The 15,612-nt window shown below is 40.2% G+C and overlaps 1 protein-coding gene across 1 annotated transcript in view; it reads right to left on the reverse strand.

The window, feature by feature from the left end:
• Positions 1 to 233: 233 nt before the first annotated feature.
• The window catches only part of MARCOL (MARCO like), a 29,571-nt gene continuing 14,192 nt past the window's right edge, over positions 234 to 15,612 (reverse strand). Inside the window, exons 2-5 of the mRNA XM_045075652.1 lie at positions 12,604 to 13,271; positions 10,016 to 10,137; positions 1,060 to 1,097; positions 234 to 274 (exon numbers count right to left, since the gene is read on the reverse strand). Coding sequence (XP_044931587.1) covers positions 234 to 274; positions 1,060 to 1,097; positions 10,016 to 10,137; positions 12,604 to 13,271 — 869 coding nt within the window. The remainder of the gene's footprint in view (positions 275 to 1,059; positions 1,098 to 10,015; positions 10,138 to 12,603; positions 13,272 to 15,612) is intronic.

Consider the following 15,612-nt stretch of genomic DNA (forward strand, 5'->3'; position numbering starts at 1 on the left):
ACTGTTGTGTGCTTACCCCCTTCCCCTGCAGAAAGTACATGGGTTGCTATAAGTTCTTCCATTGCTTGCACAGACTGGATCCCATTCTCTGGTGCAGAACTTATTCCCAGGAGGAAATCGTGTACAGTCCACCGTCTCAACAGAGAGACAACAAAATTCGTCAGGGAATGAAACTCTAGAATTTTCTTGAATCTCCCTCTGAAATGCTACGTGTCAAACTGGAGAAACATAGTCTATATGTAGTTGTAAAAGGTAATATCTATAACACTAACACCTAGAAAATGAACACATATATCCCTTAAAAAATAAGACATAAAAATGTCTTTACAAACCTGCTATTACTTTGTAAAAGGTCACAGAACTAGCTGTGTTTTTCTAATTTGATACCACCATCCTCACTTCCCTTCACATCTTTCTACTTCCAAACTTGAGAAGAAATTATAAAGCTGAAGTTTTTCTGTTTATCATTCCCTTAGCTTTCCTGATAATTTCACAATGTATATGTGTGTGTGTGTGAGTATAAGCATATAGATATAAATGCAATTTGTTTGGTGTTGACAGTGTTGGTAATCTTCATAAATAATATGTATGCATGCTTATATTATCTGCTTCTGAAATTTCCCTGTGACTCTGTTTATTCAGATACTCAAATAGGTACTTTAATTTATACCTCTCTGTGTATATATGGAAATGATCGTATTCCATCCATCCTTGAAGTGTGTATTTCTGTTGGTTCACTTTTCCTTTTGTTTTGCTAAAATGAACACTATAAACACCATTTGACCTCTCTCAGATGCTTGTATGACATATTTGTGCCCTTTAACTACATTTTTGTGTAATGGCATATGTACATTTTTATGTTGTCTAGATAATGACAAATGGTTTTTTAAGGCTGCTATGTTTCTATTCCTTGACTTTAGTGTAAGAATACCACTGCTTTGTTGTAATTTTTGAAAGATTTCTCCGTTGTACATTTGTTTGGTAAATTCCACTGTTAAAATTTACAATAAAATAAGCCAAGTATTTTATTTTTTCCAACTTCCATCATTATTGACTTACCGGAGGATCGGTTGTAGTCGGAGGTCCGAAAGCTGTCTCTGCAACCAACAGATTGATGTAATCATTAAAAGTGAAGATGAGGAAGAGGAGGAGGAGAAGAAGAAGGAGAGAAAGGAAGAAAGAAGGAGGAGGAGGAGGAAGAGGGGGAGGGATGAGGGAGGAGATGAGAGACGAAGAAAAGGAGTAGGATAGGGAGGAGTAGGAAAAATGGTCTTTTTGGTAAATAGAACCCATCTCTTAATAAACCTATGGGAATTGTTCCTCAACACTTGGCAAGTAATGAGGTGGGGCTTTGTGTCATTAACAAAACCAAACACTCACTGAATACTATCAAATTTGGAAATCTTTTGAAATCCCAATTATTCTCACTCTGTGAAATATAATTTGATGTATAATTTTTAATCATCCCTAATGCCCTTCTTTGACGATAGGCTCTTTTTTTCTCCTTCTTTTTGTAGGTGAGACATCTAAAACTGAGAAGACCATGCTTTTGAGCACGTTGCTTACATATGAAGAAATCAATGAGAATCAGTTCCCTAATCTAAATGGGAACGTCTATCCAATACGATGCAGATGACTTATTCTGCAGTTCATGGTCCCCCTTCAGCTCTAAGAAAGATAACTTTTGTCAGAGGAGTCAATGTGTCTCTCCTTCGAGGCCTGTTTTTGGGACCTCACTGGGTGATCAAGCAGCCAGAATATTAACCAACAGCAGACCCAGAAGAGATCATTCCTCCCCATGGTTTGTATTTAACAACAATGGATCTGACCTCCAAAAAGGGGGAGAAAAAAAAAAGGGCGGGGGATTTAAGTAATGTTCTTTAGTCACAGATGGACAAACAACCAAGTTCTGCTGCCCATTCTAACCCACTGCTCTGTCTCCACTTGTCCAAAAAAGGCAACGAGAAAAAGCAATCCACTGATGCGATTTTAAAAAGACATTTGTAGGGCACCTGAGTGGCTCAGTCAGTTAAGCAACTGACTCTTGATTTCAGCTCAGGTCAGATCTTAGGGTCCTGGGATTGAGCCCTGTGTCAGACTCCCCATTCAGCTGGGAGTCTGCTTAAGATACCCCCCACCCCCCGCCCCGGGCTCCTCTCCCCCAGCTCAGGCATGCTCTTTTGTTCTCTCTCCATTAAAACAAATAAATAAATCTTAAATATACCCATACTATGCCTCTTATCACTTTACCAGTTTAGAAGCTGCAAAGGAGCTCCTCCCTCCTGGATTGCTGCAGTGGCTTCCTGCATGTTCTAAGATATATTTCGCCTTGGACAGGAAATATCTCACCTTGAACTGGAAAACTTACTCACCAGAATAAAGAGGAAACACCAAGGCAATGATGAAAATAGTTTTGATCCACGACGAAAGGAGAGACATTTTATCAAGTCTGTGGAAAGAAATTTTGGTGTGTTTAGAACACATGGCACATGTACAAATTTTCTGTTTCCACATGAGGGTTTTTGACTGGCAAAGTCCCAAATCCTAGAGTGCTTAACAGATAACTAATTAAGGTAGACCACGTATTCTCATTTTTCTTCCCTCAGCTCTCAGATTCAATAGGACATATATATGAACAAAAGGGCTCCTAGAGATGTGAGAGTAATCCCAGGATAAGTCCTCTCAGCACATTCAAGAAGGAGCTGCTCATTCTCCCAGGCTTGGCACACCTCACAAGGAGCCTGGCTGCACAGAAGGAAATAGGCCTTTTGGAGGCCCCGTTTTGCCACAGAACACAGAAATGGTTATTTCTGGAAGGAGTGACCTTGAGCAGTCCTCACAGTGATGCTCTGTGCCAGGGCCACCTTTGTGACAGTCCTCCTCACTGACCTGAGACAGAGATGGCAGTGGAGAGAGTGAGGCCTTCAGCTTTAGGGACTGACTCCGTCTGTTTTGCTCATCTGTCTCTCTTGGTCACTCCCACCCAGCAGAGGTGCCTCCTTTATTGGCCTATCAGTGGGGAGCCTGACGGCACAAAACAGATGATCGGCAGCAGACAAGAAGCTGAGGTATCGTGTGCTATGTGTGGAAAAGACGTCCCAGTTTTTCTGTCAGGGGGAGGCTGGGGACAATTTGATCCAATGAGTACAGAAGAATGAGATGGAAGAGCGTAATCAGGGTAACTATAGATCCTAAGATAGGGAAAATGTATGTAAGCTTTCCAAGCTATTGAGTTGGAAAGGACAAGAGAATCAAAACCAGCCAAGAAGAGCAGTTCACTGAAGTGTAATTAGAGACAGGCCTAGACCCTGGGCTTCACAACGCCAGAGCAGAGACTCAATCGGAGATTTGTTTTAGATTGAAACTCTCCTTACAGTTTCAATGTCAACTTTTTGTTTTGAGATAATTATAGGTTCAATGTAGTTCTAAGAAATGACACAGAGCTGTCCGGCATCCCTGAGCCAGTTTCTCCCACTGGAAGCATCTTGTAAAACTGGAGGGCAGGGGCGCCTGGGTGGCTCAGTGGGTTAAAGCCTCTGCCTTCAGCTTGGATTGTGATCCCAGGGTCCTGGGATCGAGCCTCACATCCGGCTTTCTGCTCAGCAGGGAGCCTGCTTCCTCCTCTCTCTCTGCCTGCTTCTCTGCCTACTTGTGATCTCTGTCTGTCAAATAAATAAATAAATAAATATCTTAAAAACAAAAACAAAAGCAAAAAAAAAAAAAAAAAAAAACTAGAGGGCAAATTCCCAGCCAGGAATTACTATGAGCGGAGACCTCTGGTTCGTGTCTGCTCTCATTATCCAAGATTGTGCACCAGTGGTTTGTACACAAAGACTGGGTAGTGGTATGTTGGAAAAACTCCCAGGTGGGTATCAGCGTAGCCAACTTTGGAACCTAGCCTAAAGGATAGTAGGCACGAGAGAGACCAACTCATAGTGTTAATCCTTCCTTGATACGTATGTGCATCCAATCATCACGCTGTATGGCTGTAATTTACAGAATGTTATATGTCAATTCCATCTCAATAAACCTGGAAAAAACTAAAGAAGACTCACAGAAACGAGACTGAGACCACATGGGGCAATGTCTTAAGTTAAATAAGCGGGTGACATTAGAGACTTTGAAGGAGGGTACAGTATCATCAGTCTATGTCTCCCTAATTAACTAACCTCCTTTACAGTCTGATATCTGGAGTTTCAGCAATTGAAAGACTTGACTTCGAGTCTCATCTACCACTGAGTGACATATTGACACAATCTTTCGATATTCTAATGTAACTTCTTTATTTTAAATGTGGGCATAACAATTCCTGTGTCTTAGATGTCAGGGATAAAATAGAAATGCGGTTTGCATTCACAGTTGAGTGGTGGGCTTACCTTTGCCGCCCTAATGTAATTTGCCTTTGACCAGCAGTGGGAACAGCTAGGACTCAGGTGGGAAACTCGGAGGGTAGCACCATTCAACTCCAATTTTATGGAAGAATACAAAATCTGTTGTGTGCAGAAAGCGCTTCATTATTCTAGTTCAGTGAATATTATTCCTAGAGGAACTCCTGGAATTATTGACAGACACCATCAGAGGCTTCTGTAGCAGATCAGTTCTTCTGATGCAGGACGTTTGAGGAAGAAGAAAACTGAAGTCTCGAGTTGAAATTACTGAGAAGCCCTCCATAGTTCCCACCCTAGACTTCTATTGTTTGTTCTCACCAGTAGAGTCTACGAGCAGGAGAGGCAGCCTATGAATCCCAGCTGGCCACATGCATTTTTATTCTCTGTTTTTTAAAGTATTCAGCATGAATGTTTACATGTGTGAGATGAAAGTTTCATGAAGAAAAAAATGAAGATATTATTCAACTTGCCTCAGAGGAAAGATAAGAAGACTGCATCTTTCAAATAATAGAGATATTAAGAGAGAAGGAAGGAAAAAAATGAAAAGTGCCACTTCTAAAAAATGAGAAGTGCCTCAGTGCCGCTGCCCCATAAATTGTGGGCAAAGAAATCCGCCATTTTGGACAATAACAGTAAGCTACCTGAATTTTGCCTGAACATGTAAAACACCAGCTGGACTGATACATGAACTTCTCCCGGGTCATTGAATAATGCGTGTGTATGGTTTTTTAAAATTCATACTGTTGAAAAGAGAATAGGAGAAGTCCACATTTACCAGTATTTCATGAAAGACTGAGTTCTTCCAGTTTACCACCTGTTTCAGAAGAAACCAAAGGGATTTGATGCCATATGCCATGCTTTTGAAAGATGTCTCAGAGGAAACCTGGGAGGCTCACTTGGTTAAGTGTCTGGCTCTTGATTTTGGCTCAGGTCATGATATCAGGGTTGTGAGATCAAGCCCCACATTAGGCTCTGCTCTGAACTTGGAGCTTGCTTGCGATCCTCTCCCTTTCTTCCTCTGCCCCTCCTTGCACTCACTTGCTCTTTTTTTCTCTCTCTCTCTCCTAAAGTGGTGGTGGTTGGGGGGAGGGAAGATGTCTCAGGCAATAACCAAAGAGCAGAATTTGCTGATATAACACCCAGTGCTCATCACAAGTGCCCTCCTTAACCCCATCATCCATTTAACTCATCCCTCACCCACTTCCCTTCTAGCAACCCTCAGTTTGTTCACTCTAGTTAAGAGTCTCTTTTATGGATTGCCTCCCTCTCTCTTTTTTCCCCTATGTTCATGTGCTTGTTTCTTAAATTTCACATATGAATGAAATCAGACGGTATTTGTCTTTTTTCTGACTGATTTTGCTTAGCTTGATACACTGTAGATCCATCCACGTTGTTGCAAATGGCAAGATTTCATTCTTTTTGATGGCTGAGTAATATTCCATTGTATACACACACACCAACTTCTTTCTCCATTCATCTGTTGATGGACATTTGGGCTCTTTCCATAATTTTTCTATTGTTGATAAGGAAAGCCATCTTATACACGAAAGCCACCAAAACCCAACACAGATTGTCCCTTCAAGAAGTAAAGGCAGGGGTGCCTGGGTGGCTCAGTGGGTTAAAGCCTCTGCCTTCGGCTCAGGTCATGATTCCGGGGTCCTTGGATCGAGCCCTGCATAGGGCTCTCTGCTCAGCAGGGAGCCTGCTTCCTCCTCTCTCTCTCTGCCTGCCTCTCTGCCAACTTGTGATCTCTGTCAAATAAATAAATAAAATCTTAAAAAAAAAAAAAAAAGAAGTAAGGGCAAAAGACAGCTGTGACCATCTTGTTCGCTCTTGCCACCTCAGCTAGCTTCACTATGCTGAGAAATCTCCTTAAAGATCTTTGTATAAGAAACTCGATGTAAGAGAAATGTTAATGATAAGACACTGGAGTTCCTTTTGTCCTGCCCAGATTTTGAGAACTTGCCTTCTACAGATGGCATCAAAGCTATTCAAGCAGCATAGAGTAGGGGAATGTTTTTGATCCAATAGGCACACATGAATGGGGAGGGGTGAAAATGATGTGTAGTTAGTTATAGCTATGTACAATCTGTTCAAGCAAGGGGGTTTTACAGGCTCCAAGAAACTAGGATAAGAAATTAAGACTTGGAATCTGTAATCGCTAAATACGACCAGAACCTCAGTATTTTAAATAAGTGCTAGATATGAGAATCACTGAGGAGCTTTATAATGACATCTGGGTTCATTCCCTGAGATGATGATTCGATTGTTCTACATTAGACCCTGGGCATTGGTATTTTGAGGGGGGTGGTTAGAAGTAACCAAGATAAATGTGCAGCTCCAGTGGGGGTGGGTAACAGAATAAGGGATGTAGAACTACCTCTGGGACTTCATTCCAACCACTTCCCACCGTTCCAAACCAGAGCTTTTGTATTTAATAAAAACATTTTATAAATTGCTCTGCCATGACTTTTATTTACTTAATATCTGTGGAGCTTATTTTAATGTCATTTTATATAAATTAGTTTATTCTTTTGAAAAACACTATATGATGCTTCTAGTATTATGTAAGTATTAATTTAAGCATATTTATTAATGGGGATTTATTTATTTCACTCCTGCTCAGAATGATCTAATTTTTTCCATGGCCTCTAGAAGGAAATAAAAGTTATTAAATACCATGAAAATTGGAGAAGTGTCTGTTCATCTCTTCTGCCCATTTTTTGATATGTTTGCCTGTTTCATGTGTGTTGAGTTTGAGGAGTTCATTATAGATCCTGGATATCAACCTTTTGTCTGTACTGTCATTTGCAAATATCTTCTCCCATTCCATGGGTTGCCTCTTTGTTTTCTTGACTGTTTCCTTTGCTGTGCAGAAGCTTTTGATTTTGATGAAGTCCCAAAAGTTTATTTTCGCTTTTGTTTCCTTTGCCTTTGGAGACGTATCTTGAAAGAAGTTGCTGTGGCTGATATCGAAGAGATTACTGCCCATGTTCTCCTCTAGGATTCTGATGGATTCCTGTCTCACATTGAGGCCTTTTATCCATTTTGAGTTTATCTTTGTGTATGGTGTAAGAGAATGGTCGAGTTTCATTCTTCTACTTATAGCTGTCCAGTTTTCCCAGCACCACTTATTGAAGAGACTGTCTTTTTTCCACTGTATATTTTTTCCTGTTTTGTCGAAGATTAATTGACCATAGAGTTGAGGGTCCATATCTGGTCTCTCTACTCTGTTCCACTGGTCTATGTGTCTGTTTTTATGCCAGTACCATGCTGTCTTGGTGATCACAGCTTTGTAATAAAGCTTGAAAATTGGTCATACAACTGGCTCTGGCCTGAATTGTTTGGTGCTTCTGTAATTACTGTCAGATCCCAGAAAAGATGTACCATATCACAGAACCCATGCCCCTTATGGGTCAAGGGCTTTTTTCATATTATTTACTTGCCTGAAAATTTTTGTTCCCTTTCTTCTGTATATGGTAAAGAAGGATTTTTCCTACTCTCCTTCCCTTCCCTCCTCCTTCGTCTTTCTGACGGTATCTTCCTATGTCCTTTTACTAGGAAGTAAACTTTTATGGAGCTGGTTCATTCATTTCTCATCAGCTGTGGCAAGACTGTAGGCCTTGTACAAGAGGTTGCCTCTTTACCCTACCCAGCCTGGACTGTCATTTGCTCCCAGATAGCTCTTATCAAACAGCCCTGAGAAATAGAAAGCTTCAGGTGGTTGGAAGTGGTACAGTTGATACTGTACAAGGTAATCTTCAGGTGGCAGTCTAGGGACTGGGACTCTTCAGGACAACAGTGATAGGGATAATGTAGAACAATGGATCACACCGAAGTCTCTTCCAGTCTTTGGGATTTTTTCTAGCTATCCTCAAGAGACTTAATCAGGGAGTAGTGATGTCATAGGGAAGATGGTACCATTTCTAAATAAGTCAGGGGGATATAATCTAGGCAGTTAAATATATTTACCTAACCATGGACAATTAATTAATTTCTTTCTTTCTTTCTTTCCTCCAGATTTTATTTATTTATTTCACAGACAGAGATCACAAGTAGGCAGAGAGGTAGGTAGAGAGAGGGAGAGGAGAGAGAGCAGAGAGCCCTATGAGGGGCTTGATCCCAGAACCCTGAGATCATGACCTGAGCCGAAGGCAGAGGCTTTAACCCACTGAGCCACCCAGGTACCCCAGCCCTGGACAATTTCTTATCTAAGGGGACTCTTTAGCTAAAATTTCTATCTCTATCCCTTGAAAATCAATGCCTTTAATTTTTTGAAGTGTTCATAAACACAACTTAAAGTAAAACTAATTATTATTTTTAAAAAACTTTTCACCTATTTTTCTCACCCTAGTCCCCCATGTTAGGCAAAAAATCAATTGTGTTCTATATCCGCAAGTTTGGGGAAAGTCTAGAAAGCAAATAATCCCAGAAATCAGTAGCAACTCTGGAACTGACTTTATTTGTAGTGGAACAAATTTGAAAATAAGGTAAGATCCATCATATCAGTTAGACTCTTGCTGACCTCAGTGGAATGCCTGAGGAAATCCATTTCTTAAAAGAAACGAAAGTAAGATTTTGAGGTTCCAGGTAATTTGGTTGCTGTCAATGCTTAGCATTTCCCTTCATGATTCAGATTCAGTTTTCCATTACTCATCCTGCAATCAAGTTAATGAAAGAAATTAAGGATCAAGAAGTTGTGGCACCAACAGAGAGAGCAAATGAGATTATTTAAAAATCACATGGGAAAGAGCAGGTCTAAGCTTTGGCTCACCTGTTTCACACTGAGTGCTCTGAGAAAATGTGACTATGTGCCAGTCCTTCCTTGACCCTGGGCCATGTGTCTTATGTATAAAATGAGAAAACAAGGGACTCGTGTTTCTTCCTGCTCTAACTTTTACAGCTCTAGGGCATACTTACCTTTAACATTTATTTATTTCTGCAGGAATGATTTATTGAGTCTTTAATACATCAACTATCAAAAACAAGAGAGGTATAATTTTTACCTCATTACTATCTTTATGGCTGAACCTTCATTGATTTTGAAAGCTGAGTCATGTAACACTTGCTTAGCCATGTGTTCTCATTTTAAGCAGCCTTATAGTCATTATGTTTTGTGTGGATGGACAAGCGTGCAACCCTTAAACGTTTGCCTGGCTCACCAAATCCATTCTCTAATACTGTTATTTAAATTAAAAATACGTTTTAATAGTCAAGATTAAGTAATCCATGGGATTCACAGTCCTGTTTATCCTCTGATACATTGTGTTTGCTGTCTTCAACTACAAGAAAAGCTCCATGGAAGCAGGAAGTAATTCTGTGTGTTTTGCTCACCACCTTCCCTTCCACACAAGCAATGCCTGGTATATAGTGGAAGTTTAATAAATATTTGGTAAATGAATGACTCAATAATCAATTTATTCCTACTTCAAAAGCTGAATTAGCACATTCTCTCAGAAAATGCCTGAATTTACTGTTTCAGGGTTCAGTATCTTTCATGTTTCCTTGGACTAAACACCCAAGGCACTATTCAGAGAAAACTACAAAGACACAGAGAAAAATGTTCTTTTACCCCCTTTCGATCACAATAATACTTCCTGATACAAAGACACAAAGAGTCATCTTACCTTTTGGCTTCATTGAATACACAGCGGTTCCCATAGGTTTTTCCATCAGAACCACAGACTGGCTTGTAGACAGATGGACATTTTGTATTTCCAGCTGGGTTCTTGCTGCTGGTTTTTCCAGTCTGCAGTAAAGTCAAAGACCAATAGGCAAATAAAGGGAACTCGATTTAATTCTGATATTGTAGTTAAACCAGGAGTTCTTGCTAATTAATTATTGATTAAGCATTGCTCTAAAGCAATCATTTTGTTAATCCTTTTATTTTAATTTAAATTACACAACAAAACTGAAAAAAGAGTAGATTTTGCTCTGTTGCATAATCACAGGCATACAGTATATTTAAGTGACAAGCCCCAGACCAGATATGGATTAAATACTCAAGTTGGGGAGCAGACCCTAAATTAATGCAGCTCCAGAGCCCCTCCTCTTATTACACATCAGACTGCCCCACTTTAATTCCTTGTAGGCAAGTCTTCCCTTGCCTGAGAAAACAATAATTATGGAAAAGTCATACTGGCAAATAACATATGTGGTTGTATATATTTTTTAGAGATTTATTTATTTATTTGAGAGAGAGAGTGTGCACAAGAGTGTGGGGAGGGGCAGAGGGAGAGAATCTTTTTTTTTTTTTTTAAGATTTTATTTATTTATTTGACAGACAGAGATCACAAGTAGGCAGAGAGGCAGGCAGAGAGAGAGAGAGAGAGAGGGAAGCAGGCTTCCTGCGGAGCAGGGAGCCCGATGCGGGGCCCGATCACAGGACCCTGAGATCATGACCTGAGCTGAAGGCAGCAGCCCAAACCACTGAGCCACCCAGGCGCCCCGAGGGAGAGAATCTTGAGCAGACTTCCCCACGAGCAGGGCTCCATCTCACAGACCCTGAGATTATGGACTGAACTGAAATAGAGTCAGACACTTAACTGACGGACACAAAGGCATTCCACATGTGGTCTTCATTAACTGAAACTTTCTTTTGTCAAATCACATGAAAGAAAATGAGGCAGGAGGTAGGATTGTGCAGAGTTAAGTACTACCTGAGGCACTAACTTAGGAGGGAATCACAGAATGACAGACACCTATGAATAGAAAGGAGCTCTGACAGCAGATGAGAACAGAGACACTAAATGAAATTGTGAGGATCTTCAGCAGGAGGTTTCGTCTTCTTAGGACCAAGGAAGGTGAACCTCTAGCTTAGTTTTTTCTGACTCAACCCCCATTTTTGTTTCAATCCATCTCTTTCCTTCACACATGCTCTGAAATGGACAGGGTTAGCACACCTGTTTCCAAAAAGAATGTGACATTGGGAAAGCTTAAGTGACACTGTAAACACTCAGAAACATGCTGGTGGTGACAGTAAGTTCTGGTTGGTGGGAGCGTCCCTGGAAGATCACTACTTCATGCCAGCCTAGACATAAGGATGAGAGGGACAGGCAATTTTCATTAGAAAGGGTGCCGAGTGAGGAATGACAAATCTGAGGTAAAAAAATGAAATTCCCATTAAGATCAGGGCGTGCTCTACCAAACTGTTTTGGATGGAGTAAGTGGAGTGCCCAGGATCATTGCTGAATGGAAATAGGAGGCTGGCACTTGGGAGAGAGAGAAACTGGCAAGTAAACCCGAAGCACAGCAGGACTCAGAGGCAACACAGGAGTCATGGATGTACAGCTGTTTGCAATGATGTCTCGAAAACATCATCATTCACTCGTCTGACAAGCAGTCCAAGAGAACATATTGTATGCCTGTCTTGTTCTAGAATTTAGGGACATAGATTTAAAAAGAAATCGTACTTTCTTTAGAGGGGTTCACATTCCAACTGAACATACAATCAATTACAAAGCAATATGGTACATTCTATGAGAAAGAATATCATCGATATTTGGAATACAACTGTAGAACATCAAAGGGTTCTGTAAAATGTGGATGATGTGTGACCAAGAGTGACATGAAATGTCCAATCATAACTAATCATGACATGGGTTCCAATCATTAAAAAATCCTAAATGCCATGCTCAGGAGTTTGGGTCTTATCTTCTAGGCAGTATGGTGCCACGGAAGAATTTCCTACTGGGCAGTGATAGGACAGATGAGATTTATGATTTAGAAATGAACCTTGAGTGGCTTGTAGATTATGGATGGGATGGAGAAAGGCATGAAACGTTAAATCTGGTGGGGATAGGGACTCAGTTCACGGAGGCCTGACTTTGTCCCGTATAGGTAGAAAGCCTGGTGTGGAAGTAGAAGGGAATGAGAAATGGAATGGAGAAGGATGACTCATCAATGATCATCGATGTATATGAAAATGGCCACCTCCAGATCCCTCCTCATTTTGTTGAATCACTATCACCACAAAGTATCTGTCATTAGTACAGTATATTTTGTTAACTATTTCAAGTCTTGGAAAATAGAATGGCTGAGGTAAGTTTTTGTTTGTTTGTTTGTTTTGCTAGGCAGGGAGCCTGATGTGGGACTCCATCCTGGGATTCCAGGATCATGACCTGAGCTGAAGGCAGTCGCTTAACCAACTGAGCAACCCAGGCGCCCTGGCTGAGGTAAGTTAGGAGAGGGAAAAAACAAAGAGATGAACACTAACCTGAATCTCCATTATATTGGCATTCAAAGGGTTGCCTACATTTTTTCTTTCTTCTTGATTGTAAAAAGACCTTGATTTCCCTTGTTGGTTAGACCATCCTGGTCTTCTTTGTGGGTCAGATGAAATTGAACCCCCTTGCTGGCTAGATGAGCCTGCACCCCCTTGCTGGCTAGACGACCCTGTACCCCTCTGCTGGCTGGATGACCCTGGATACCCTTGCTGGCCGCATGACCCTGGACACCCTTGCTGGCTGGATGACCCTGGATACCCTTGCTGGCCGGATGACCCTGGATGCCCTTGCTGGTTGGATGACCCTGGATGCCCGTGCTGGCTAGAAGATCCTGTTTTTCCTTGTTCATTAGAAGCTTCAGCATTCTCTTTTGAATTAGAGCCTCCTGAATTCCCTTGCAGACTCCCAGGCTGATGGAGAATTCCTGGCCTTTCTTGCTTATTAAAATTCCCTGGTTTCCCTGGCTGGTTAGAATACCCTGTTTGTCCTTGCAGGCTAAATGTTGCTTGTTTTCCTTGTGTGTTGCTACCTCCTTGCTGATTAGATTCCTGTTGTTCTCCTCGATGGTTATCTTCATTTTTTCTTTCAAGAATAAATGCAGGTTCTGGACCCTCCTGTGGCTTAAAAACATTTGTTTTCAAAATTTGGGTTGAAGACGCTGGAATGATACCATAAGCACAAAAGTAAAATAATGTTATTTAACTTCAACAATTCAAAATCAACAGCATTATCCCCAGAGGTAGTATGTATTTCATGCCTCTTTGATTGTTTTTAACCAAACCTCAAGACAGAAGCTTTGCATAACTTCTCATAACCTTAATGTTTTGATTCTTCCATTTTTTCCTTAACTCTATCACGTGGTTTCTAAAACTCATGGGTCCAAACCAGTCTGTCCCATTTCTAAATCAGTCTGAATTACTTGAGCTGAATTATCCACATTTCATACTACAAATCCCTTTTAATGATTTCCTAATTAATCAAGAGACTCTGCGTTATAACCATTATAAACTTTCTCTCCATCACAGAACCCTTTCCTGTATTCCCAACTTCATGCTACAGAAGATGCTATCATCAATTTTCCAGACATAAGTCCTGCCAGGCAGGCATGAACCCTCTTTACATATTCTTTTCTCCATCTCCATATATGCTTTCTGTAGCTGTTTTCTTCGCCGCTTACCCCTGTTCCAAGGGTGGTGATTTCCTTCTTCAGAACATCAGCTTTATGTCCACCATTTCCCACAAGGGCCGTAGCATCAGTCAATCAGCCCTATTCCCTGGTGATTATTTGTTTCTTTCTTTTGTGCTCAAACTACTGGAGGAGGTGGTAGATATTACGTGACTATTTCTTTTTTATTTTTTGTGACTATTTCTTAATACCTAAGTATCTTAGCTCTTCTACTTCATCTCTCAAGTTGATTTTGGAAGTTTATCCATCACTATATACATATATATATATATATATAACTTATACATATATATACATACACACATATACACATCATATGTATTTGTAAGATAAAAACATATATATGTATATTTGATAAATAGATATATGTTTGGAATAGAACTTGAATAAATTATATGTTATAAAATATATGTTATATATTATATGTCATATATTATATTATATAATATGTATATTAAATATATATACTATATTTATGTATTTATAAGATTTATTCAAATTCTATTCAAAAATAAGCAGGGATTAGACAACAACCCATAAGCAATCCATAAATGTGTGGAATGGCTTTCTAGTTGTTGAGTGCAATGGAATTCTGTTGGGTCTTATGTTTCTTGTTCTTGGTTTAGTACAAGAGTGTTTCTTTTTGGCTTCCTCACCTTTTCTGCTTAATGACTCTCTGTTCCCCCATCCTTTCTCAACTGGGGTTTCCTCAAAAGCTGTCTTCAGGCTTGCATTTTCTTCACAGGCTTCCTTGGTAATTTTTTCAATTTATATTTCCATAAGCGTACACATTTGTACCTTCAGGTAAACTTGACTAAAATCAAATGCTTTGTTGATTATCATCCATTGAGCATGCAATGGTATACCATATTATTGGTAGTTAAGGTCTTACCCAGGTCTGACCCAGGTCAGGAGCTTGGCACTCAGGAACCTGGCTTACTAACTGGTGGTATAGTGTGAGCTGGAGCATGTGGGTATGATATAGCCGTTCTTTCAATCTACCAAAAAGTATATTTCAAGAGTCCATTACTATGGTGGAACTATAGTAAGATCTAGACACACAGCCATGAATAAGACATTGTTGTTGTTGTTTTTAAAGATTTTAGTTATTTATTTGACAGAGAGAGATCACAAGTAGACATAGAGACAGGTAGAGAGATGGGAGGAAGCAGGCTTCCTGCCGAGCAGAGAGCCCGATATGGGGCTCGATCCCAGAACCCTGAGATCATGACCTGAGCTGAAGGCAGAGGCTCAACCCACTGAGCCACCAGGCGCCCAAACAAGACATTGTTATTCTGCCCCAAAGAAGCTGGGAAGTCTAACAGTGGGTACAAACAAACAGACAGACATTTACAGTAGTATGATCAAGGTGAGAAGTAAATTAGACAATAGACCCAGAATTAAGATTGGTGATCGTAGGGCATCATCTCTCCTTTCTGGAGGAGGTGACACATGAGAAGGATAGGCAATGACATAACATAATAATAACAAAAAAGAAGGATAGGCTATAGCCAGAAAAATGGATAAGAAAATAATTATTTTCTGCATTAAGATGAGTATAGGCATGAGTTGTAAGAATCAAACAGTGTTCCTTAACAGGCACTAACATTGAGAAGAATCAATTAGAATAAAGAAGTGGATGAAATAATAAAAACTAGATCAGCTGACCAATTTTCTTTGTAACTTATGTTTGGTTTTTTTAAAGGTCATACAAGCAAATACGTTTAATTTCCAAGATAGAAAAAGGTAAATAGTTAAAAATAACTTTCCCTTCCTTTCCTGTCCCAAAGCACCTTGGACAAAATTACATTTA

The sequence above is a fragment of the Mustela putorius genome, unplaced genomic scaffold (genome assembly GCF_011764305.1).
Source record: "Mustela putorius furo isolate JIRA1106 unplaced genomic scaffold, ASM1176430v1.1 tig00000145_pilon_pilon_pilon, whole genome shotgun sequence".
Classification (NCBI taxonomy): Eukaryota; Metazoa; Chordata; class Mammalia; order Carnivora; family Mustelidae; genus Mustela; species Mustela putorius.